At 38.9% G+C, this 25,694-nt stretch overlaps 1 protein-coding gene across 3 annotated transcripts in view; it reads right to left on the bottom strand.

Annotated features, from left to right (window-relative positions):
- Positions 1-474: 474 nt before the first annotated feature.
- LOC117372063 (contactin-1a-like) overlaps positions 475-25,694 on the bottom strand; it is an 88,185-nt gene continuing 62,965 nt past the window's right edge. For all 3 annotated transcript variants that reach the window (XM_033967791.2, XM_055222504.1, XM_055222505.1), the window contains 18 exons: positions 25,145-25,351; positions 24,932-25,031; positions 23,540-23,721; positions 22,192-22,316; positions 21,684-21,801; positions 20,825-20,972; positions 19,267-19,394; positions 18,232-18,404; positions 15,350-15,473; positions 11,741-11,899; positions 11,521-11,670; positions 10,414-10,484; positions 8,459-8,693; positions 6,377-6,480; positions 6,117-6,306; positions 5,105-5,214; positions 4,856-5,012; positions 475-2,962 (listed from right to left, as the gene is read on the bottom strand). In XM_033967791.2, coding sequence (XP_033823682.1) covers positions 2,886-2,962; positions 4,856-5,012; positions 5,105-5,214; positions 6,117-6,306; positions 6,377-6,480; positions 8,459-8,693; positions 10,414-10,484; positions 11,521-11,670; positions 11,741-11,899; positions 15,350-15,473; positions 18,232-18,404; positions 19,267-19,394; positions 20,825-20,972; positions 21,684-21,801; positions 22,192-22,316; positions 23,540-23,721; positions 24,932-25,031; positions 25,145-25,351 — 2,558 coding nt within the window. In that variant the 3' untranslated portion in view covers positions 475-2,885. The remainder of the gene's footprint in view (positions 2,963-4,855; positions 5,013-5,104; positions 5,215-6,116; positions 6,307-6,376; positions 6,481-8,458; positions 8,694-10,413; positions 10,485-11,520; positions 11,671-11,740; positions 11,900-15,349; positions 15,474-18,231; positions 18,405-19,266; positions 19,395-20,824; positions 20,973-21,683; positions 21,802-22,191; positions 22,317-23,539; positions 23,722-24,931; positions 25,032-25,144; positions 25,352-25,694) is intronic.

Raw genomic sequence — 25,694 nt, 5'->3', positions numbered from 1 at the left:
AAGAAGTCTGAACAAAGGCCAGATGAGGTTAGGGGGGAACAGGTTTCACATCTGACATCTACTGGTGAAAAAAAAAAATCAAACTTCCAGATGGTAGCTTTAAACAGCTGTAAGTGAACTTTACATTATTTAAATCTAAATCTCAGAAGTTATGGGAAAGGGCTCTCGAGCAATGGCATAATTTTGGTTTGTTTGTTTGAGTTTTTGTGTTTAAATCTTTGCTTTTGTCTGTTCAGTCCCCTCTGTTTTTCTATTTAATTCTATTTCGTTTTATGTTATTTCAGTTTTATAAAATTTTATTTTCAAAAAAAGTTCCAGAAGTAAACTAATTTGTGGCTATCCACAAACTGGGTCAGTGAAAGCCCAAAACTGCAGCTTTTATGGGGTGCAAAGGGAACATAATCAGCACCATAAGCCAACATCCAATACAAATTTTAAAAAGTATCAGACAAAATACACAAAATAAAGACACGTCATAGTTAACTACACTTTTATTGTACCTTTTCCAGTCTTACTCCTCACTGAGTTCTTGTCCTGTAAGGTCTTCGCCACATAGCACTGCTTCCAATCCCAGTCATAGTGTTAGAATTGGAGCGTTCACTTCCTGACCTCCGCGTCTGCTTTTCCCCTCACAGAAGATGTCTCGTTGAGCTAATGCACAGTAGGTTCAAGTCTATAGAGTTTCTGCTGTAAAGGGATGTCACTCCACACAAGAGATGTTGCTCCTCTGATGGCCGCTTGAAGAATGACAGTTGGAGAGAGTAATGGACCATCTTATCCGGTCTCATGCATGTTACAAATTCAGAACCACGGCTGTGTCAAGGCATTCATGCATTTGGCAACTGATTTCAAAATGATTGGTTGCATGGAGGAAAACTGGTGGAAAGCACTCTGCGGTGGCTTTTGTTGTAGAGACGGAGAGATGTGACCAGCGTCGGTCAAATGTAGAAATGAATTTGAATCGCAGCATTGTTTTTCTCAACCACAATGGGTCATGTGACAAAGAAATATAATATCTGTTATGGTAAACAGCTTATAAACTGGGAACAAATCTGGTTAGAAAAAACAAATATAAAATGATAACTTGCATTGAATGAGCCAACACAAATGGCTTTGCTCACATTAGCTCACATCAAATCAAATGTACAAGATTGCTGTTAAAAGAGCTAGGCAAGTTGTTTTGATACAAATATAAAGATGCCACAGAATAAGCGAACATTGCACAATTGTCTTCAGGGCATGGGTGTCCTAAGTAGCGGTTCTCTCACACAGAAAATGGAAATGATATGAACGTGGTAACGTATGCAATAAAATGACAACATTCATGAGGAGCACCAAATGGTACAGCTAAGGGCCAGGCCGTACAGTCAAAGCAACAAGCAAACTAGTGGGACACTTTATATTGAAGGAGTTTTCCACTAAGCCCAGTAAAGTCTGGTTGAGAAAACGACAGAGTTTTCTGGCAACAAATATTCAATGCCTCTGTCTGAAAGACATGTTACGTAACCTTTCTGGTGGAGGTTTTCCCACTTGGTTTTCTCGATTCAAATGTTATATATGAAGAGTTCATTTGCAAAATCAGATAAGTGCCATTTGAAAATGAGATCAAATACTTGTAGTTTACTCTTAGTATAGTACAATTTTCAAAAGCCAGATGTATTTTACTGCTATCAAGATGTTACTCTGTCTCTTCTTGATAAAATCCATTACACATTATTATCATTGCTAATATCTCTAGAAGATGGTAACAAAAAGAAAATAAACTTTTTGGCAATTTTTAAAAATGTAGCTATTTGCTTTCACTATTGAACTCTTCATATGTTACAAAATATTCTACTGTATGGTACTAAACTTATCTTTAAGGAGGCACGTGCCTCCAAAGAAAGTGCAGATCTGTGGAGAGGCAACCCAACTTACAGTAAGAATACATGTTTTCCGGGTCATTTCTGAGCAATAAAAACATCTGTTAATGAATAAATGCAAAATAAGTTTAATACCATACCATGGAACAGATTCTTTTTTCAGACCAAAATGTATTTGTTTTCATACCTGACAGTTTGTATTGCTCATGACACTCGTGGACTTCAGAGTGGTCACATGATGTTGCTGTGACATGTCTGATCAACATTATATGACCAGGTATGAAAACTAATAAGCCTTGGTTTGAAAAAAGGAAGACGAAATGAACCTCAGGACTATACTAATATGGAACATTCCAGACAAAGCAATAATGTTTCCATGGGGATAAGATGGTAGCTGTGGCCACCAAAAGTTCCAGAGTGCAGCTATTGTATTACCAAAGCTAGTTCATAATAACAATGACATTTATGGATTTTACAGGCCAATTTGAAGAAGCAGACTGAAAACTTATACATAACCCAAACATTCCAAACCTTTTAAACATATTTTGTATTCATATTAGTTTGTTATTTGCTTTGGCTGTACACCTGTGACCCAGGTGCCTCATTAACGAAGTGAATGTGTGAGAATGCCACTGAAAAAAAACATACAAATTTACAAAGTCATACACTTATCCTTCACAGCTCCTTGATTCGCTCATACAGTGGAATGCAAAGAAAAGGTGTCTTTGAATACACAAAAACCTCCAGTCACGGTCCATCCAGGAACAAGTCAATGTGAAAGATAAGTGCATCCATTGATATAAGGCATATTTAAAGTCGCCTCTCCCTCCTCCAGAGATTTTAAATATTGTTCCATATCTGTGTCTTTTGCACACTTGAGAGAGGGCAGGAGAGTTGGTATAGGTGACGTCCTGTTTACAAGGTAGAACCAGCGGATTGCGCAGAGGTCCCTTAGTCCCTTGCAAGACGTTGAGCATAAAGAGTGTCCTTCACGGATATATGAGTCCAGAGATGGTGCTACATTCAGAGGTTCAGGCAGAGCAGAGCCACCAGGAGCAGGAGGAGGGAGCAGAGGGACCGGGGGGACATTGCACCTCCACCTACAAACAGAAAAACAAGTGGGAAGCAAGTGAGGGCTTTATAGCTGTTTCAAATGCATTCACAGGGTCAGATTTGGTCCATAGACAATCAAGTAATAACTTTTCACCTGGCTTATATTGTGTTAAAGATGCAATCATTATGATTAGAAATAAATGTAAAGTATAAAGAAATGACTGGTGCTACAATCACTAATGATAACTGCCATTAATAATTGCAACTGCGACCACAATACCCATCACCAAATCCTTCTATGACTATAGCTACTTCCAACCTTTCATAGCTTGACAAACCAAAACCAAATCAAAATGGATTTTTCATGGCTAATGGCAGTATTTTAAAATCCAAACTAGCCAATTACTGTTATTCTTTGTCAATATTTTTGGGACAATATGTCAAATGTATATGATTTGTCATTACAACAAAAACTGTCTATATATTGCACTGCTCTACATAACATTACAGTATAATAAGGAACAATATTATGGGAATTATTTTTGGACATCCAGAACCATGCTATACTACTGTACACATTGTTTGAAGTTTCCGTTTTGAACAAAAATATTCAAATAATGCTTTATGTCTTTCATTTAAACAGGTGGTCCGCCATGACAACCATATCGACCAAAGCTGGAGATTGAACGCCGATAACAAATAGCCAAAAAAGTGCAAATATTGGTCTTTTTAAAATCATAATCCGATAAACCAGTATCTGCTTCAATTTCAAGCGTCTACTCGTACATAAATCAAACTAAACTCCATTAGAAAGATGTAGAGCTGATATGGAATCACCGAAAATGCCACCCATTTGTCAGTGTCCTGCAATCAAAGCCCCTGGTGGTTTCTATTCTCTGTGAAATCAAGCTGTCAGGAGGGTCTGCTCTGAGTGATAAGACCAAACCACACACACACTGCACGTATACAGGGTTTCCTCTACATCGAGATCAATTACAGAGGTTTAAGGATCCACCCAGCTGGCCGTTATAACTGTCACTCTCCCAGTACTGTGAAGGATAGGAGCAGTGAACAGCCTATCAAAGCTTTAGTCAGGCATGGTAAAGCCTCTGCTCTCAGCTCTGTACTGCAGAAACATGAGACTTGAAGAGACAGCTAAGTGTGACAGGAGACCACAGGAATCTCAAATGATAATGCCAAAGCAGAATTTCAAGTTATGGTTTAGTGTTAGAGATATGTGTTTTGTTCTCTATACTATCCATACATGTCCCTTGTTTTGGTCCTCCTCTAGGCCTCGTTTTTCAGACCAAGGTTTAGTTTGTTTTTATACCTGACCGTTTTGAATGCTCTCTAGTGGTATTCCTCAAAATGGTCATGTGATGTTGCTGTAACGTGTCCAGTCAGCTGATTTGAACAGGTTTTAGCGGTGTCTTTCTACCGGAGAAGGCAGGACGACAGCATCATCTGCAGTCTGACTTCTTCTGGACAGTATTCCAGGTGTGTGAGAGCGAAAAGACTCCTCGTCCTAGGTTAAAGTCACAGTATTCCGATTGCCTCCTTAATTGAGTGACAAAGTTTATTGTCCTCTGTCAGTATGATGTTTACTCCGTCCCAGTCCATAATGTTGTTATCTCTTTTACAATGATCAGAAATGGCCGATTTGAGTTGCTCCTATTCTGCTTTGTGTTTTGTAGCTCGTGTGTACAACTTCATTGTTTCCTTCTCACACTTGGATCTATGTTCCTTTTTCCGTGTACTGAATGCCCTCCCTGTCACGCAACCACTCTGAAGAAGTCCACTATGAGGAGTCAAACTAAACCTTAGTCTGATAAAAGAATCAGATGAACCTCATTGGACGTTAAGTTAATTATTTCTACAATGGTCATACCCTGTAGATAAGATATAACAAAATTATTTTGGTAATTGATAAAAAAACATACTTAGGATTTCTATTTGTCCCACGGGTCCATCCCCTCCTTCTGAGTGCGCTCGGACCTCCACCACGTACTTCCCATCAGTGAACACTGGCAGGTCGATGTAGAGCTTGTGGGTCGTGAAAAGAGATCCTGAAGAGTGGCCAACTTTTCTATATAAAACCTACAACAACCAGGACAAAACACATAACTGACTGTGAGAAAATTATGATGTAACTTCTATAAATCAAAACTAAACTTTGAAAATGGACTTACTCTGTATTCCTTCACCGGAGCTTCATTTCCCTGAGGTTTCACGCCCTCCCAGGAAATATTCACCATTCCCCTGTTAAACTTCTTTGTGACTTTGGGGGCTTGTTTAGGAGCTGGAAAAGGGAGCAGTTAGGACAAACAGAATTAGAACCAGTGGTGGAAGAAGTAATTTTGTTAATTAAAGCACAGATGCTGGAGCAAAAAAAGTATCACATGAAAAAAAATCTACTTATGTAAAAGCATAAAAGAGTAAAAAGTAAAAGTATTTTTTGCAGCTATAATACAGCTTCAAATATAGTGTTAGTATGCATAATGATTTTTGTTGAACAGAAACAGCTGAATTGATTGTTTTTTGTAGCTGGTTTTATTTGTACATTTTTGTTTGCACAAATTATGAAGCTGATAAAAACAAACCCTCAGCCTTTTCAGTCCAGTAAAAAATTATAGTGGAGTAGAAAGTACAGGTACCTGCACTTAAAGGTAGTGAAGTAAAAGTAAAAAGTATCCATTACAGTCCGAGTATAGTACTTTACTACTTTTACTATATTCCACCAGAACTAAGTTAGTCAAATAGTGTTAGTTAGACTTGACTTTGACTGTCTCTCAATAGGAAAGTGGTTTTGATAGACACATTTACATTGATTGGTATTGATTCATTTTGGTATTGATTAATGCGCAATGCAAATAAAATGAAATAAAACAGTCAAAGAATGTACAGTGGCCTGAACTAATACTGGCATGACCAAAGAAATCTGTCCAGCTGTAACTATGGAAACATCTTCCCAATCAACTTTTAACCTCTGAAAAGATCTACATCTCCTTGGAAGTTTGCCACATTTTTAAGTTTGCAAAAGTGCGGCTCTGACATCGTGCTGGTGATTTCACAATTGCAAAATAGTAGTAACAGAAATAAAAACTAGGTTGTACTTTATAATAACTACACTATTTAGTAACAGTTTATTAAGAATGAGCCAGGTTTAGTGTTACCAAAACCCCTTTGCTAACAGAGTCTTACGTGATTTTTTGGTGTGGATCTGCAGGGGGTCACTGGGTGGGCCGTATCCTGCTGAGTTGTATCCTCGGATTTCTATAAAGTAGTGAGAGTCTGGTTTGAGCCCATCCAGCCGGGTGTGGTTCTCTTTATGGGACACCACCACTTTATGTTCTCGTTCCTCTGGGTCTCTGTGAGTCCGCCAGAACCTCACCTACAACAGAGCACAGGGGTTAAAGCCAAAACAATGACACTTTAGTTGGAATTTTTCCACTATTACTCACCTGGTACCCATCTATACTGCTCTGATTGAGGGGCAACCACCAGAAAATGGCAGTGGAGGCAGACAGAGCTTTTCCACTTATTATTTGTGGAGCTTTTGACGGAACTGAGAAAACAGAGAAAACTGAGCGTTATCTTTAAAGACCAAACACATTCTACAGTCTGTGTCTCTATTTACACATTCTCTATTGACACATAATACTGTGTTTGAAGACTCAAGAAACAACTCAACACAATCCCACTTCTCAACTACCAAGAGCCCTTTTAATACAAAAAAAAAAAAGATAAACATTGGTTGTTTGATGGCAGAACAGGTTTAAAAGGTAGTAATCTCAACAGGGTTTTTGAAATTGAGATGTTATGACTGACATTTTCGCTTTTTAAACCAGTATCTGCAGATTGAAAATGACTTCTGGATGCCAGTCAAAACGTTGCAATTTCAAAAACATTGTTCAAATAACTGACAGATGGAAGCTTTTCTTTATGGACCACTCCTGAATGAATAAGATATTACATTTTGGGATAAATGATTAGATTGATATTTTGAGATAAATGATTAGAAACAATGACTGATGACTAGGCATAATCATTTATACATATAACGTTTAACGCACAATCCTTCCACATTTAATTTGAGTTCACACACAACACAACTCGATATACACTTCCCAAGAGTTATTTTTGCATAATATAGGATCTTTAGGTGTTCAAGCGCATGTTCATTAATAAAACTACACGTATAGAATAGTTTTTGAAGGAAATCCTGCTTTGTGTCAGTGGCATAATGGCATTCAGTATAATAATTTATCAATTTATATATTTTATTCAGCTATACATCATAGTTCAAAATGCATTATTGCGACAGGGCTACCACTGTCACAACTCTTATACACACTTTTTAAAAAGTCAAATCAGATTCCTCCTTCAACCCTCAGTCCCTAAACAGAACTGAAAAATGTTTTACCATCCAAAAAAACACAGTTAATGCAAGCATGAAGGTATACGTACACAATAAAATGCACATACTGCCAGCAATTCTACTATCACTAAAGCACACAGCAGCAGTATGCAGTCTGTGCCCAGCAGGACACAAAGACGATAAAACCATTGACACTGAAAGGGCAGAATCTCTTCAGGACGTTACCATGGTGATGGGGTATCAGGGTGCACCATCATGCCCAGTTCGCTTGTGGTTATCTGAACTGCCTGTCAGTTAATAACTAGGCTAAATACTCGGCATCCTTGGCCAAATTATCAGCTCCTCGGTTCATGCTACATAAATCTGGATAATCCTTGTGAGGAGGAGTGGAAGATAGCTTCAATTTCAAGAGGAAATACAATTCTACACTATACATGAAAACAGGCCTCAAAGCGTGGTAGCGGTAGTGATAAGAAGCTGACAGTGATATATGTCTTAACAGAAGGAAACATTACTCATTATAAGAACGCAGGTTGATCTTTGGCTTTACATTACAGTAAGATAAGTACAGCACACTTCCTCTTAGTGTCTGTAATTGGAAGAGCTGTGATGAGTAGTGCCAAATGAAAATGTGGAATTAATCCTAGCTACAAATATCTACCTCAGCTATTTGTATGTTATCATTACATCCAGTGGTGGAAGGTAACAAAATACAAGTACTGTAAAATGTTTAGGTATCTGTACTTTACTTAAGTATATTTTACAGTGAATAGTTTGTACTTTTAATTCACTACATTTGAGAGCAGGTATCTGTATGATACTGCCTTACCAAAAGTGTTTCGCAGTATGTCATTAGACTTACTGTGGATGTGGTCGCCTCTCCACAGGTCTGACCTGTAACTTTGCCTGATCCCACCACCTGCTTGTCTCCATGGAGATAGTTACTCCATAAGTTAATGCCTTACTGTATAGCATTCCAAAGCAATTGCATCTCCACGGAGACCAACAGGTGGAAGACCCCAAATAATTACATTACAACAATTTAACTGGTGCAAATGTAAAAAATAATCTTGAGCAAAAACTCCCTTAGTTTCAGTTACTAAACCGTATGTTATAGGGTCTAGTTGAGTGATGACAGTGTACTCAGAATAGGCTCGTTACTCACTCTCCTGTGCAGAGTAGATGGTTGCCGTGGTGCTGTAGGGACCTTCTCCTTTGCTGTTGAACGCTTTGACTTTGACCTGAAACTCTGTCATTGGAGGGATGGTGGAGTCTTTGTGAACGTAACGCCTCGCCTGGGGGTCAGCCACTGTCACGTATCTCCATTCATAAGTGTTCTTCTTTTTAAAGGCCAAGATGTAACCAAAGTTTGGTCCAAAGTAGTACTGAGGTTCCACAGGCTGAGGAAACGTCAAGGAGAGTTATTATGTGGCATTCTAGTTTCTCTATTCAAGATAATGCAAGTTCTTTTCTAAAATTGTAAAAATTGACTTCACTTTCCATTTAAAGTGTTATAACCAGGTTGTTTTAGTATTTGGACTCATTTGGACCATGGATCCACATTTATAGGGTTAGTCCTTGTTTCGACCTAGTTTACTCTTCTTTTAGACCAAATATTTTCTTAGGTGGTTTGAAAAGTTTGAGAAGCTCTGCTTTAGACCTCTACAAACATGTTCTGAAATGTGTGGGTTTTTTTCAGTTTATATTTCAGTCTTCTCTCAAATGTACAATATGGAACTTTCTGGAGGCGGCACATCGCCTGCCTGATTCCACGGCAACAGAAAGTTAAAACCATACTTCAGAACATTCTCCATGGAGATGACTTAGAGCCAAAAGCAAAACATGTCCATGGAAAGAAGCAGGAGGAGGCCCTCCTTCAAGCCACGTAGAGTCAAATTTGTGGAGATGCAACCCCAGTCACTGAGGACACACACTTTTTCTATGTTTTTCAGAGCAATAAAAACAACAAAAATAACAAAAAAAATATGTTTTTATTTTTTGGTCTATTTGTAGTTTAAAAGTTACATAATGTGGCTTTAATGTTCCTGGAGTTGATAACAATGTGCAATTTGAACACATAAACATACTGCAAATACTTCTCCCTAGTCAGTATATACTGTAGCATATTTGCTGTTGACATCAGCGGCCCTTTGTAAAATCACAGGAAAAGGTCCACAGATAATAGCGGCGCCCGCGGTAACGTCCCGAATAAGGTGTATAACCAAGCATAACGGATTGGAAAGATTGGCTAAAGAGATTTTTATTACAGTAGTTTTACAGTTTGTGCGGACTAGCTTTCAGGCCTCATTTCTCCTGCTACCTGTGCGACGCTGTCTGTATTAGACATGACTAACGTCTTCCCAGACAGTGCGCAGCTCATCCGTGTGGAGGTAATGTGAATTTAAGAGGGCATCCATAATGCACCACGGTGGAGACGTGACAGATAATAATTCAAAAACAGTCACTGATTTTTGTGAGGAGTGAGCTTCCACAAAATATGACATCATCAAAGGTATGTTATTTCCTACAGGCAGCACAGTGGAGTACACAAAATACTGCAAACATGTGGTAGCATTGGTTTGTAATACAACAAACTGTTATTGTAATTGGAAAAACCCATAACAGGGGATTTCCAGGTTTGACCAGATTGTACTTGAGGGAAGTTTGATCTCCCTAACACGTGTACTGAAAGTAACACGTGTACTGAATGTAACACGTCTACTTAATGTAACATGTGTTCTGAATCTAACACGTGTACTGAATGTAACATGTGTACTGAATGTAACTTGTATGGATTGCAATAGAAATATTTACAGTATTATTCAATAAGAATGTGTACTTTTGAGACATTTACGCTGTGTTCACACAAACCACATCAAAACCATGACAAAAGAGGCACCAAACCAGGTTTAGACCAGGACAAGACTAGGACTAAACCAGGACTAAACCAGGACCAGACCAGACTAGACCAGGACTAGATCAGGACCTTTTTGGCTCTACACTGAAATTCAACTAATTTAGATAGTATATTATATAAGTTTTATTTGCATATTTAGTTTATTTTTCATTTTTTAATTCATACATACCCATCCTTACAAATTCTGAGCTATCCTCACTTACCTTCCAAGTAATGATGAGTTCTCCATTGGTCCCTCCTCCTCCAGTGACATTTGAGGGTGCCACCACAGGAACTAGAGAAGACAGAGGGCAACATGGTCAAATACACTGACACTGCCAAACCCACACAGGCTCTGCCCAACTACTGCCTGGCAGCAATGCACTTCTCCTCATCAAACACAATATCAGTGTCCTACAGTGAGCCAAATGCAACACCTCCACTCTCTGCCTCTACCCTGTCACCATGGAAATTTGAAAGTGATTCTTGTTTTCTTAAACTCACTGTCACTTGCTAATTATTATCCGTTATTGTAAGTCTGTAACTCTTATATGTGAATTTTAGTATTAGCTTTCATATAAGTGTGTGTTTTAGTATTAGCTTTCATATAAGTGTGTGTTTTGTACAGGATTATGTGGTTAGTTTGGCAGTGTCCTGACTTGGTCGAAATGACAGCGGTCAGCGGGATCATGGTTTCTGGTTTTGAGCTTTTCAGCGGAAATACAAAAGTTGAAATGCCTTATGCATCACCACGCATCAAACACAAACTCAAATGACCTTTCCAATGTTGAAATGTATCCATGTTTCATTAGACCTTATTAAAATGTTTTTGGTAGTTTTATTAAAGGTACAGTATACCTTTTTGAAGGGAGGGTATGCCATATGCTGTGTTTGTTTTGTTTGGAATGTTAAGTACAGGATTTACATTATCTATCTCCCTGGAGACAAGCAGGTGCCACCACCAGGTCAACTTAGAGATAGGATAAGTGGATCTGAGTAAGAATGATTTCAAAGTTTTTTTGGGGCCATCAAAACACCTGTAATTGTAGAAATTGTTTATTGACATAATATGTAACATGCAATAATATCTTTATGGAAACAAAGAGGTGGTAGATCTTCTCACCAGAAAAGGTACATATTGCACCTTCAGCTTTTAATTAATATTTAGTTTAATAAACTAAATAATAATAAATAAATCCTATTGTGGGTGAACTAAACCCCGGGTACACCTACGTGTTCTTGGCTCTGGAAATGTTCATTCAGGCCACAGATATTTTGGAAGTTGAATTATTCCTTGTTACAAATGGAACAGACTTTGACAGATGCCTTACATGATTCAGACGTCTTGTCTCTGGGTGAGGGGCTGCTTGGTTCTCCTGTTCCCAATGTGTTTGTGGCGATCACCCTGAACTCGTAGTCTGTCCAGGGAAACAGATCCATCACCAAAGCCGACTCGGAATTCCCCTCCACAATTGCAGGAGCTAAAGACACAATGTCACATTTGACTTACTGTTATTTCAACATAAACATTAACATAAAATCCATTCTTACATGTGGAGGCATTCTTCCAGACTTTAGAATAAGGGTCCTTGTACTGTATGGTGTATCTTGATATAGGACTATGGTTGTCAGCTCCTTTACTCCACTGCAGCGTCATACTTTTCTCTGTTTTGTTCAACACTCTGACTCCTCCAGGAGCTCCTGGGGCACCTGCAAATGGGCAGATGGAACATGTGAATTTAAACTATTGTTTCCAAGCTCAGCAGAAACAACAGGATAATGATTGTGACAGAGAGAACCACCAAAAGCACCATCGTCCCATTGTCCCTTTGGATTTTTTCCCCCCATTTATTCCCTGTTGTCCAAACCCACAAATAAAAAGATATAGTTTAACAAAATTTTATCAGGCCTTTTATAGGCATTCCTTCTAAATTTTTTCCCTAAAGCTCATTTTTAACTATGTTGGTTTTCGGCTTTGAAAAGGGAAAGGGAACCCAACAAATGCTCAGTTTACTGTCAATATTTACCCAAAAAATCAAAGCAGTATGTCAAATCTGGTGTTCTTCTGCGCATGGCTTGTGATCATTTATGGTCAGTATGAATCAAAGAAGAACAGAGATAATATCTACTGAGTCTCAGCTCCACAGAGAGTCCAGCCATTTCTTTGTACTCCCAAAGGTTCAGAAACAGCTTCACTTTTAAATGGGGGAAATTTTAGTCAGGCATTTTTGTATTTGAAAACCTAAATTACACCACAGCCATACTAATGCCATTTCAGTGCACTGTTTTCCTTTTGATTCTTCTGTTACCTCATAAAAAACACCTAATAGAAAAAGCAGACTTCGTCCCAACTCTCTGTCTCGGAAATCAGACGGGATTGACTTTTTCCAAAGAAGCCTAGACAACTAAAATGATTACAGGCAAAGCAGGCCGTTCCTAAAGCTTGCCCTCGATGAGCCCAAACAATATTTCATCCTCGCTGACATGACAAAACCACACACTTCATGTAACGTAGGCACTTTCATCACTATTGTCCAAGTAAACTCTGTCATGTAGCTCTTCTGTTCAAGGGTTGGCACAACAATCTACCATTATGTTTCACACTTGATGACCTTATCTACTAGCGGTGGATGATATTTAAAAAAATGAATATCTCATTTATATATTTGGCTTATCCCATTGCCAGTTTTCATTGGGACAGTCAAGCTGTACTAAAATGTGTCTTGGTTGAGGTTCAAGTAGGGCCGCAAGATTAATCAAATCAAAATCGCTATTTGAATGGACACAATTAGCAAATCACAATGGCAGCAATTTTGAAGTACCATAATTTCTTCCACAAACAACATAATCTCCTGTCTTCTTTTGTATAAAAACTGCTGATCCTGTAGTTTAGGTCTGTACAAACATGTTCTGAAAAGTGACTCTTATGTTTGTCTTTTTGACAATTCTTCTGGACGTAGTCTCAAAGCTTGTCAGAAAAATTGGCTCTGAGCATAGCAGCATGCTAGCTAGCTTGTGTCTCAAAGCTTATGCTAACTTTAATTAAAAGTGTAAAAAATAAAATAAACAACTTATTAAAATGTAAATTAATTAAAATATAGACTATTTGATTGTTTTAAATATAGAATTCTTCAGTTTTTTCATAATTTTAATATGTATTATGCCTCAAAATTAGCATTAGCATTGAGACACAAGCATTTCTCTTTCTAGACACAGAAGTGTTCCTTATTTTATTTGTGTAGTTTTTAACATGTTGTCAGTGACATCCACCTGCAGCTCCACTGCCTTATTTTTAATTATTTATTAATTTTAGCGTAAAATGCAACCCCATAGAGATACAATGAAGTAGTGACATGAAGTAGTGATATAGTGTCATTTTTGTTGTTCTTACAGTGTCATTTTTGTTCTCAGTAGTGTTTACCATACAATACATGATGTAAAGAGCATTTATCTGGACAGAAATACATTAACATCGTGTACCGGCCCTTTCATTACATTTTCTTCCTGTTCTTCTTCATGAAACGCCTGCTTTCATCTCTCCTGTACTGTTGGCAGAGGGTTGTCCATTAGGAGGAAGTGTGTTGCGGTGACACTCAAGGTAACGTCCCATAGGCTGCAAGGCAATCTGTCAACAAGCGCTTTAAGACCAGAACTGTGGAGGCAGCACACCCGGGCCAAAGCAGGGGTCACTGCAGACACATCTAGAGAGGGGTCTTGGGTTCCTGTGTGAAGAGGGTCTTTGTGTACCAATAACAGTGGACTGGATTCAGCAGTGTAGGGGTGTACTGTAAGGCAAGCTCATACTCATCAAGAACTAGGGGCAAAACCAGGTGAATCATCCAAGTGCTGAAATACAGCCAGTGAAATAGAGCTCCCTGCGGAAGTGTGGGGATGTGGGTTTTTAGAGCACGTCAAGTAAGGACTCAAACTAATGGACAGGTAGAGGCAATGTACGCTGGCGGAAGATGAGTACATCGTTGTGCATGGTCGGTTTTATACTTCAAAGTGGTAAAGTGGTAAGTGCTCATGACTCTATATAGAAGTTGACGTCATCGCTGTCTCTCTAAGCGGAGTATGTTAGCCACTTGATTTAATTGCACATGAGAAATGAAGGTGAGAGTGCTTAGGTGTATACTGGTGCTGCCCCCACAGACTGTATATATAAATGGACATAGCTAACCTGCTAGTCGCCACGTTGGGCGCACTTCCGGCTGCACTGACTCCACTATTACAAAACTGTCACCCCTCTCTCTGTAACTGCTGTGGTGACCCTTGTCATTCTGGTATTAAAATGTTTGTATTGACCCACTTTACATGATCCTGGTATTTTTATTTTGTTATTGTGTCTGTAACTCAAGATATGAACATTAATAACGGACAAATCAGATGCCTTCTTTGCCCGAGGTCATTCCCACTAGCCTTAGCAACAGGCTTGATTGACAGCGTTGCTAAGTGCCAGCTCCTCGCTAAACCAGCGGTGCAGGCGAAAAGGGGCGTTACCTTCCACACCCTCACTCTGGATTGTCTCTTTGGTTGCTTTGATACTCGCGGTCAGAATTTTTAGTATGCAACTTGGCTAGAAATCCGCCCCTATATCTGCTAGCCGGGTGACGTCACATTCCCTTCGTCCACTTCTTTATACAGTCTATGGTCGCCCCCTTGACTCATAATTACGTAGTGCGCACTTCACCACACAGCCATATTGTATAGAAGAGTCTATAGCTACCTGCCACCAACAACGATTTTCCACTTTGTTGCTGGAACATTGTAGCCAGATTTGTGCACTATAATTTGTTTTGTATGGGGCTGGTTCCTTTGCTTGCCTGATAAGATTTATATTTCACACAACGAAATCAAATGACTGCACTTACTTCACTTATCTGACAATCTCTTTGAGCACGCAGCTGCTACAAGGTAAATTTAAATGAGTTGCCTGAGCACATATTTAGATATGGAAATCTCATTCACAGATAAAGGCGATGCCAAATCAAATTTAACACATTGGAAATACAATAACAACAGCTGTTTCTGCTTTAGGCACAAGTCAAAGCCCTAGAGTCGGTACAGTGGCATCTGTCAGTGAGTACACGTTACACACCTTTGCACACAGATCGGTCCACATAAAATGAAGCGTTGTGATGGTGCTGACGTGTGTCTCACCTCGGACGAGCAGGTGGGCAGAGGCGGTCACGTTGTCCACAGGAGTCTGAGCGGTGCAGCTGTAGTTCCCAGCGTGCTTCAGTTGAACGTTTCTGATGAGGAGTTCTCCATTAGAGCTGCCATTCTGTGTAAAACAGCACACAAAACATTCATTTGCAGATTTGTTTGCAAAAATGATTGGCGTTTGTGTTGTTTAAACTGTGATTGCATACACACATACACTATTATGAGAGGTGGAGGAAGAAAAAGTCTGACTTTTATGTACATTGACTACTCACTACACAAATACTCATTGGTGGAACGTAACAAAGAAAAAGTAGCAAAGTACTGTATTTAAGTAAAAAATGTAGATATCCGTACTTTAGAGGTGCACTTTGTATCTATTAAAGTGGCGGGTCCACTACTGGCTTCTCTAGATGCAAGGAATGTTTCACAGTATGGCATTAAACGTATCTGCCTTGCATTTATTCAAAAACAGGTGTTTTATAGCGCAAAAATTCCTCGAAAAACATAAATTCTTTCTACGGGTTGCTTTGCTTTTCTATACATCTGACCATTAACTTGTCTTTATTGTGATAACCAAGTTTATTTCCATACTGTGGAATAATCAAGGCAAAGCAGTAACATATCCATGAAGGCAAACAGATGGCAGACCCTGCACCAGAAAGGTTACACAGTGCATCTTTAAAGTACATTTTCACAATTGTTTTACTTTTACTTCACTACATTTGAGAGCAGATATCTGTACTTTCTACTCCACTATATTTTTGAACTGGACTAAAAAGTAAAAGTGTTTTTTTAATTATTCTTTGAGACCTGTTGAAAAGGCTGAGGGTTTACTTTTAACACACTCATGGTTTGAGCAAACAAAAATATACAAATAAAAGCAGGGACGAAAAAAAATCTATCAATTGAATAGTTTCTGTTCAACAAAATTCACTTATACTCTTACTTTTTACTCTTTAAGTACATGTTTTCATTCTTTAAGTAGACTTTTTTTGTGTGATACTTTTATTTAAGTAAAAGTACAAATACCGGAGCAAAAAATACTCAGAAACACTACAGCTATGCTACAGCTGCTGTTGTAGTACCAGTGAAGTGGTGCTATATGTTGTACCTGGTGTTAAACTAGAAGATGTAAAAGCAGTAGTAGTACCAAGGTTTAGTGTCTAGTATCTCTTCAAAAACACCTCGTCTAAATACTTCATGCATTTGTGGGGGACCTTGACATTAACAAATTCTGTCACATTATTGTTCTGGTCAAACCACTAACAGTCCAAAGTAAGGTTACACGGACTCGGGTGAGGAGTTGTGTTTTGCTTGCCCCACGGAATGTGAATTAAGAGGAAACTGACCCTGTTTTATGAGGGGAAAACGATTGTCCCATGTTTGAAAATAGTACACCATTAATCACAGTCATAATGTGATGTTTGGCCAATGAGCCGATTGACAAATGAGAACCGCTAACCGAAGCGTACTCCGGCCAGAGCAGAGAGGAGCAGAGCGGGTCATGTCAACAGTAATGGATGTGAGCGTGGGCTGCTATTAAAGGATACAGTATAAGTGAGTGGGCAGAGTTATCGCTTTTAGCAGCACATTCACTTCAATGTTACACACTTTATCACATTATTGAAATGTGTCAAAGTTTAATAGCCAAAAACAGCCAAGGCTTTTTACTGTTTTAGTAGTGTTTTGTGCAATTATTTTATATGGATCACAAATACTGGCTAATTGCTATTACTACTGAGTGTCCATAAAGTCTTTTTACAAGTTTAAAATTTAATTACAAAGGCAATTAATAAGACATATTAACTAGATTTGTTCTAGTGTACTCAGTGATTATACAAGTTTAAATCACATAAAATTGCATATTTGGTCCATTTTTGGTCAATTTTTCTTCTACAAGAGATCAATTAGTGCAAATGTCCACCTTGACCTTCAACCAACCAACATTTTCCAGCAAGATTGTGCCCCACCACATTGGGGTCTACATGTTCATGAGTTCCTCAATCAATCATTTCCAGAGCGTTGGATTAGAAGGGATGGACCAATTCTGTGACCACGTTCACCAGATATCACACCTCCGGAGGCTATGGTAAAGAAATCGTGTATCGCACAAAGACACAGGACATTACTGAACTAAAGCAAAAAAATAACAGATGTGATTGCAAACACTGGTGAGGCTATGCTACAGCGAACATGGCGAATAATCCATTACTGTCTCAATGTGCTTCGTCCGACTAATGGTTTCCATATAGAGGTGTATTAAATGAGGTAAAAAGCTTTGGAAACAACAAGTACAATAGAACAAGACTGATTAAGGTATCTTATCAATTGCCTTTGTAATAAAAAAAAAAAAGTAAATAGACTTTATGGACACTGTGTACTTAACTTGTGAACAGGGGCTATGTTTACACGCACACCGAAAATCGGACCGTTATCTGATTACCGTAGTTCAGTAAACAAATTTAAGGGTTGCTGTACATATGATGGGAGTAATCTGATTTCTTTATGATTGTGCAAAAAAGGGACAACTAATGAACAAAATCTGTACTTTGTCTTCCAAAACAACAGCCACTGCAGCATTGATTAACTGACACATGTAACCCAATTTCGCTTGTGCATGTAAACACACTAACATTACATCTAATTATCGGGTCATCCGATTAGTGTTATCAGGCTATGTGATTAGGTTAAGGTCAGGTAAGGATTCTAGTTATCTGATTTTTACTGGCCATGTAAAAGTAACTAGTGTCTTGACATATGCTTTTACAGTTTCTTTGCTTTAAAAGTATTGCAGGGAAAAGACAGCCAACACCTCCCATGTTATGAAACAGTGTAAAAACATGAGCAGGATAGTAGTCATTCCTGTTTGGTCTCACCAGGGGGCGCTCATAGTGCAGACTGTCCTTGTGGAGGTCGATCACCTTCCCCTCCAGAGCCCAGATGAAGGTGATGTCCAGGGAGGGGTCATGTGACGCGGCACACTGCATGTAGGCGTCTTGTCCCACTTTGACATCTGTCTTAGCTGGAGCCAGGGTGATCTTTGTGGCATCTAAGCACATAACATACACATACTTAGACCAGAGAGTAATATGCAAGGATTTGGTTTGCATAAGGTGAGTTCTCTGACGAGGCTATATATTCACAGTAATTACTCATGTCCAGTAGAGGGCAGAAAAGAGCTGCATTGGAAATATGTGGAGCCAGTCAAATGGATGGGTGGAAATATTCAATAATCTGGTTTTGTCATGAGCTAGATTAAAGCGTTTGAATGCTATTTGGGCATCCCATGTTAGCTAAAATTACACTATCGCCACTAATTAAGGTTTCATAAGAGTAAAAAAAATGACTCGTCTTAAATACTGAATGTGTTAAACTGTATTATATAAACAATTACAACTAAACAAGAGGTATTGGGTGCAGCTGGAAACACAGAAGCACAGACCCGTTTGAAATAATATAAACCACACTGCATTAATATTTGGGTAAAATTATGCTAATGTGAAGGCACTGCACAAATAAATGTATATTTAGATGTTAGTCCTGGACTTAATCTCACCACTCCCTCTCACTAATGATGTGTTGAGCTTTGGTGTCTGCAGCAGTAAATCAGCCCTGCGTCTAATGACTTCAAACATTATTTCAAGTCCATGATATATTCAACCAACCAAAACTGGACTGCATCCATAAGCACTGCTCCACCTTTATATCCAAAACAAAATAGGACTATCCCTTACACTTTATACAACCTTCGTTTTCTTCCATTTTTACCAACTACTTCTTGAATAACCTGGAGCGCACCCATAGCATTACATTGGACTGTGAACTGGAAGAATTTCTTGACTGACAGCACCAAAGAGATTCTGCAAAGTGCAACCATTGTTTTATTATTGACCATTTTGTGTTAAACTCACCAGTAACTAGGAGTGAGCCGGTGTTGTTGGCTTTGCCCCGGTCATTTTCAGCAAAGCAGGTGTAACGTCCCTCATCTGCCCGTGTTACGTTGAGTATTTCCAGGCTCCCGTCCTCCCATATGAAAACCCTGCAGAAAAATGAACTCTTTACACACTCAACTGCAGATCCAAAAGATATCAAATATTAAACAGTGTATGAGGGTCAAAAGTGCAGCCTGTGTAATTCACTGGATATGAGCATGATGAAAGAAATGTGTGAAACTCTGTGCTCCTCGGTGCTGGATATCAGTGTAACACTATTAGTCAAGGATTTGACTGTGTAGGTGGAGAATATTTACAAAGACACTTGAAAATATTTTTGGAAGAAAATTAGAGATAGTAGTAGTCCTACTTAGTTACATTTATGCACACTTGAGTACATCTGTAATTGTACAGAATAGTTATCAGACATAATATGTTGACTCCTATTTGAGAAATATATATTAAACAGTGTAAAAAAAACAACTTCTCACTGTACAGTCTACAAGTAATAAAAGCTGAGAATATGAGTAATTAATATCTAAATAATTACTACTTCAAATGTATATTCATTTATAGACTTTTTACTTAAAGAGGGTTTGTATCCACTGTTCAGTTTATCATTGGATGTTTTGCTTTTTAAGAGAAAATAGGCTTAAATGTTGAACTCCAATGTACTCAACAAGATGTTACACAACACTACACCACACTAAAAGGGAATACACACGATTCAATTTTCTTACATGTTCTAAATGCATGTGTGACAAAATATACAGTAGCTGCACTTGGCCGGTACTACCCTCACAGTGCCTGGCCGGGGCGACTGGGGAATGGGGAGGGCAGGAGCATGTTGGGGGTCTCAGAGATTAGACTTGTTTTGTCAGCAAGGAGCACAAGGAGGGGGCAGTTCACATGCACATAGTTTATTTTTGATAAGATTAAAGCAGGGTCTAATGTTAACCACAACGGCAGGGAAAGCAGAGATTAAAACAGGAAAAACACTGATGGCATATGTAGCGGATTAGGAGGGGGAAATGTTATCTAATCCCATCAAATCTTGAATAAGTGAGAAGATTTGGAGAAATAGGTCCACAGACACAAATATTTTTCAGTATAGATGATATAAACATAGAAATAATCCCCATGAGGTCAGATATTTGAAACATTTGACCATCTCCTTGACCATGAATGAACCCTTCACCAGAAAAGTTACAAAGTGAGGCTTTATCAAGACAGCAAACTAGCAAAATGTGCAACTGTTTCACTATATACACAGCTAAATATGTAAACATTCTGTATGAGCTAAAATACATTTATGGAAATTCTTGATATGCTGTTTTGAATTAAACAAGCTGCTGGTTCTAGTTTAGTTGTTTTCGTTGCAGCAAAGCATCTTAATGGATTGTGGTCATCAATCACACCACTCCTCCAACCCTGCTAAACCCATGGCTTAAACCAGGCTGACCCGACCTTGATTCCTGTTAAAGGCTGGTTAAAGTCATAAATACATCACCGTGTACACTATGTTGTGACTCCTCACCTGGTGGAGTTGAAAAGCAGCTCAGTATCTTTGCTCCAGGAGATGGTGGGCTCGGGGGCAGCTCTAGGTCGACACTCAATCACCACACGGCCATTTCGAGCAGCCAGCACCCTCCTCACAGGGCTGTGCTCAAATGTGGGTGCACAGGCTGAGAAACAAATGTGTTAGAAATCAGGAGCGAGACAGTGAGCGAGGACATGCTCATTCCACATGTGAATACATTAAGGCCATTTCAAATACAATATCATTTTATGATTACCCTCAACTGACAAAATGCGTTTTGTCAGTTTTTATCTTAGACTTACTGGTTTGCTCTAGGACTGAACATCACGGTCCCTCACAATCTGATGCCATATAAGGTACTGATAATTTCATGATTTGGCGTATGCAATGCTTCATAACAACAACAGCAACAAGATATCCCTACTTTTAAACAAAAACATTACATACACACTTTGGAATACACATAGCATGAATAGAAGTTTTCTGATGGAGCATCCACCACCTGCTTGTCTTCTCTAGAATGTCCCACAGTATGGCTTTAAACCTATCTCCATGGAGACAAGCACTGGGCACCACCAAGACAAGCTACAAGATCAGATCTGTGGAGAGGCGACCCCACACACAGTAAGCATGCATAGATATGAACCCCATAGATATGATTATATGGTAGATATAATTAATGCCATACTGGAGGATTTCAGGCAAAACATCAACATCTCCATGGAGACAGGCAAGTGCAATCAAGTTTTCAACCAGTAAATGTGGTTTTTATAGCATTTGATCACTTGTACACTCCCTATATCCTTATGACTAAGCAGCAGAATGGGCTTTTCAGTGTCCTGGGGTAGTGACTCACCAAACACACGCAGCTCTGCATTGGCGTAGATGACCCCATGCCGGTTTTCTGCCACGCACTGGTACATCCCCCCATCTTCAAATGCCAACTCGCTAAACGACATGTCGGTTCTCACAAACTGTAGGCACAAATACATATTATCACCTGGGATTACAGCTCCCCCAATTATAAAATCTGACATCTACCCAAACGAAGGTGACAATTAGCGAGTCTGCGAGACGACATGCTAAATGTATAATGATGTATTTAGCATAAGTCAAACAGAGCAGCAGTCTATTGTCATTACAGCTTCTCTCTTGGGTATTTCTTGTTAATATAGGAAGCTACACAATGCAAGCTGGCTCCCACTCAATAACAACAGGTACTATTTCCTGACACAGTACTCTCAGTGCCAGGATCCTGTCAGCACCGCGGCACAACACTATATAAAGCTGCTGATGGCTGCCTAATACTGTACCGCAGAACCAAGATTGTGACAATAAAGATTTATGGATTGGGGAAAAATTACCGGTTGTCCGTTTTTGAGCCATTGGATGTGGGGTTTGGGTTTGCCGCTGGCTGAACAAGACATGGAGTGTTCACTGCCAAGGCCTTTTTCGATGTTGGTAATATGCTCCACCCACTGAGGGACAGCTGAGGCAAAAACAGTGCAGTATCATAGTTAATACATAAAGTTGTTTTTCACAGCTCAAGAAGTGGTGGAAGGTAACGGAGTACACATAGTAAAGTAGTGTACTTAAGTAGAATTTAGGTATTTTTACTTAAGTAGATTTTACAGTAGATACTTTTTGCTTTTACTTCACTACATTTGAGAGCAGGTATCTGTGCTTTCTTCTTTATATTTTTTAACTCGACTGAAAAGTAAAAAGTACTTTTCATATGATTGGAGGGGTTATTTTTAACATGTTTGTGGTAACATCCTGACTAAAGTTTTCGAGTTCAAGGTTTGGCTTTGAGCAAACAAAAATAAATGCAACTCTTCTCTTAAAAACATTTTTAAACGGGTACTTAAATACTTTTACTTAAGGCGATTTTTTCATGTGATACTTTTAACCTAACTTTAACCTAACTTTTTACCTGTATATGTACTTTTACCTAAGTAACAAAACTGAGTACTACATCCACCACTGAGCTCAAGAAATATATCCAAAGTACTAATGAGATACAAGATCAAGCATAACTCAGTGTGGTTCATTTATAAAGGGGTGTATTGGCATTATCCTCCAGTGGCATAAAATTATGTTGAATCTTACTGTTTATCGGTATATTTACTGAATCAATACATGATACTTCAACATGTGTTATGAAGACTGACCTACTTTTCCCACATTAACTCAAAGCATAATATTCACCCACTGTTGCCATGGCAAAGAAATAACCTGCTTCACCTATCCATGGGTTTCAAAAAGATGAAAAATTATGACTTTTGCTACAACAGTTAACAATTTAGGTCATTTAGTCAATTAAACAGTTGATGGTGTCAACCAAAATTTGTGGAAATCGGCTAATCGTTTTGTTTTGTTTATAAGGATTTATATGGGACAACAGCAGAAAGGAGAAGTTAGCAATTGTGTTAGCTGAATATTTGGTATTTTTTGGTAATTACTATATATGCTAAAAGGTGAATTGTCTTTATATAAATGCATTGTTTCCTTGTACTTTTTTTCTCATGTACAGTTGTAGTGTTGTGAGAGTTTTGAGAGCTTTTGCCACACCCCCTTTTTCATCTAAATAATGATCGACATGTCTTTAGTCAACTACTACAAAATACTGTATCTTTTGAAAGGTAGAAAAGTTCTCAAAATGTCACCTTTAAGGAAAGTGAAACTTATGAATTACAAAATGTTTTATTTTACCTTCAACTGACAGCTCCGCAGAATGGTGGTCCTTTCCTTTAGAGTTGATTGCTTCACACATGTATGTACCAGCATCCTCGATTTGTATGTTATTGAGATGCAAGTGAGCCCCTGCCATGCGCACCTCGTGATGGGCCGGCAGGGGTCCATCTAACTTCTTCCAGCGGATTTCAGGGACAGGGCTGTGAAGTACGGAGAGAAGGAGGGAGATGAATTATGTGCAAAAATCTCTTGACAAGCATGCAGCATTTTGGAAATATAATTGGACAGTTGTTTTAAAATTTCAGTACAGCTTGTTGTAGTGATACTCAGGAAATTAGTTCCAGCTCAGTCAGTTTAACATGTTTTTAATCAATGCATGCTTAGTGTTGGTTATCCTCTTTCTGTTTAGTACCTGCATTTGGTTTTCACATACAATTTATAAGACAATTTGACAGACACAACAATGTTTTAATAGTAATATTAATGCATTAGTAATATAAATGCTGTCACTTTACAATGTTGAGAACTATTCATTTATTATTGTAGCCACAGTTGCCGTGCAGTAGACTGACAAAAGTGAGGCTGGCAATGCTCGCCATCTCCCCCTCCCACCACCACCAACCATTCACATTACGCATTCAGACTAGACAAGAAGAGCCTTGCCTAAGGACACAAGAGCTCAAGAGAAACTGCTGCCCTACTTAGCTTCCAAGATCAGATGAGATTGGGCTTTGGCAAGGTGGTATTTTTATAGTGCATAGTGTAGAAAACTTCTCATCTACTCTAAGAGATCACAACCTAGATACTAAAGAAAAAAGAGATATGTCATCTCATTTTAAAGCAGACCTATTCTGCAAAATCAACTTTTCAGAGCTTTCGACCATGTTATAGTTGTTTCTCCTGCTCATTTGCCCTCTCAAAGTTATATTTAGAGTGATTTGTGCATGTTTGAGCAATCTTTAATGGCTTATTTTCAAGACGCCGTGTTGCCAATCAACCCCTGTTTTTACTGCCACTGGTATGTGCCCACTGTGACGTACTTACTTCATTCTTTGATTTGAATTTCTTAATTGGCGATACACAGTGAATTCTGCAGTGTCGCATGGTCATTTTAGGAAAAATGAAAAAAAAATCCACTATTCGCTAATGTGATCTGCAGCTATCCATAGGAGGGGCTGACAGCTACACGGCTGTTTGTTGTGATTACAGCAACATCCGCTCCCATTGGGCACCCCAGTTTTCTAACACAGAAGTCAGCGGACCTGTTTCTTTTGCAGTTATAACATAATGATCCACAAGTGTCATGGATTATAACTATACAACAGACACAAGCACAATAGGTCATCTTTAAGAGAGCCATAAGAGGCCGTTGATTTACTGTGACACCTCCAGAAGATCAGACAAACTTACTTTCCCAAAGCAAAGCATTCCAGGGTAATATTTTGTCCCACCATCGCTGTGGTGTCTGGAAATTTGACTTTGAGATCAGCGGGATACTTCCTGATGGGACCTGCAATAAAACCAGACTATTGTTATTTATACCCACATGTATAACTGATGAAATGACTGCATTATTTGTAAAGGTCAGAAAAGAGACTGAAATGCAGAAGGTGGGCTACTAACGCTCAGCTATGGGCACCAGGGGAATATAGTTGGAGAAGACGCTCTTTGAAATGGAAGGGCTTGAAGCAATACAGGAATAGTTGCCGCTGTCCGACGCGTCCACTTTAGAGATGTAAAGGTTGCCTGTTATCTGGGAGACAAAACGTCTCTTGTCCAGTGGGATGAAGGTGGGGAACTCGTTGAGGATCCATCGGAATGACAGCTCGGCTAAAGAGAATATAAGAAAGAGAGAACAAATAAAACAAAAGCTGTCCGTCAAAGAGCTCAGAGAGATAGCTACAGTGCAGAGGGTGACGCAGAACCAAAATAGCACAATTACTCTGAGCCACGTGGGCGTTTTTATTCAAGTATCTATTGACCTTTCAGACTGTGATTCTGGCTGTGAAGTATTACTAATGTTTGATTGGACAAATCAAAGTGAATGTTAATTTTATAATATATGTAAAGCTGCTCTACCTGATTTCTTCTGTCACATAAACATGAAAAACCCCCCAGAATGGGTTCATTTTAAACATTGCAGTGGTCCAAGTTATTCCACACTTACCTTACC

Source organism: Periophthalmus magnuspinnatus, chromosome 6 (assembly GCF_009829125.3).
Source record: "Periophthalmus magnuspinnatus isolate fPerMag1 chromosome 6, fPerMag1.2.pri, whole genome shotgun sequence".
In the NCBI taxonomy this organism is placed as follows: Eukaryota; Metazoa; Chordata; class Actinopteri; order Gobiiformes; family Gobiidae; genus Periophthalmus; species Periophthalmus magnuspinnatus.
The sequence above is the reverse complement of the archived record's forward strand: the minus strand, read 5'-3'. Positions and strand labels throughout refer to the sequence as shown.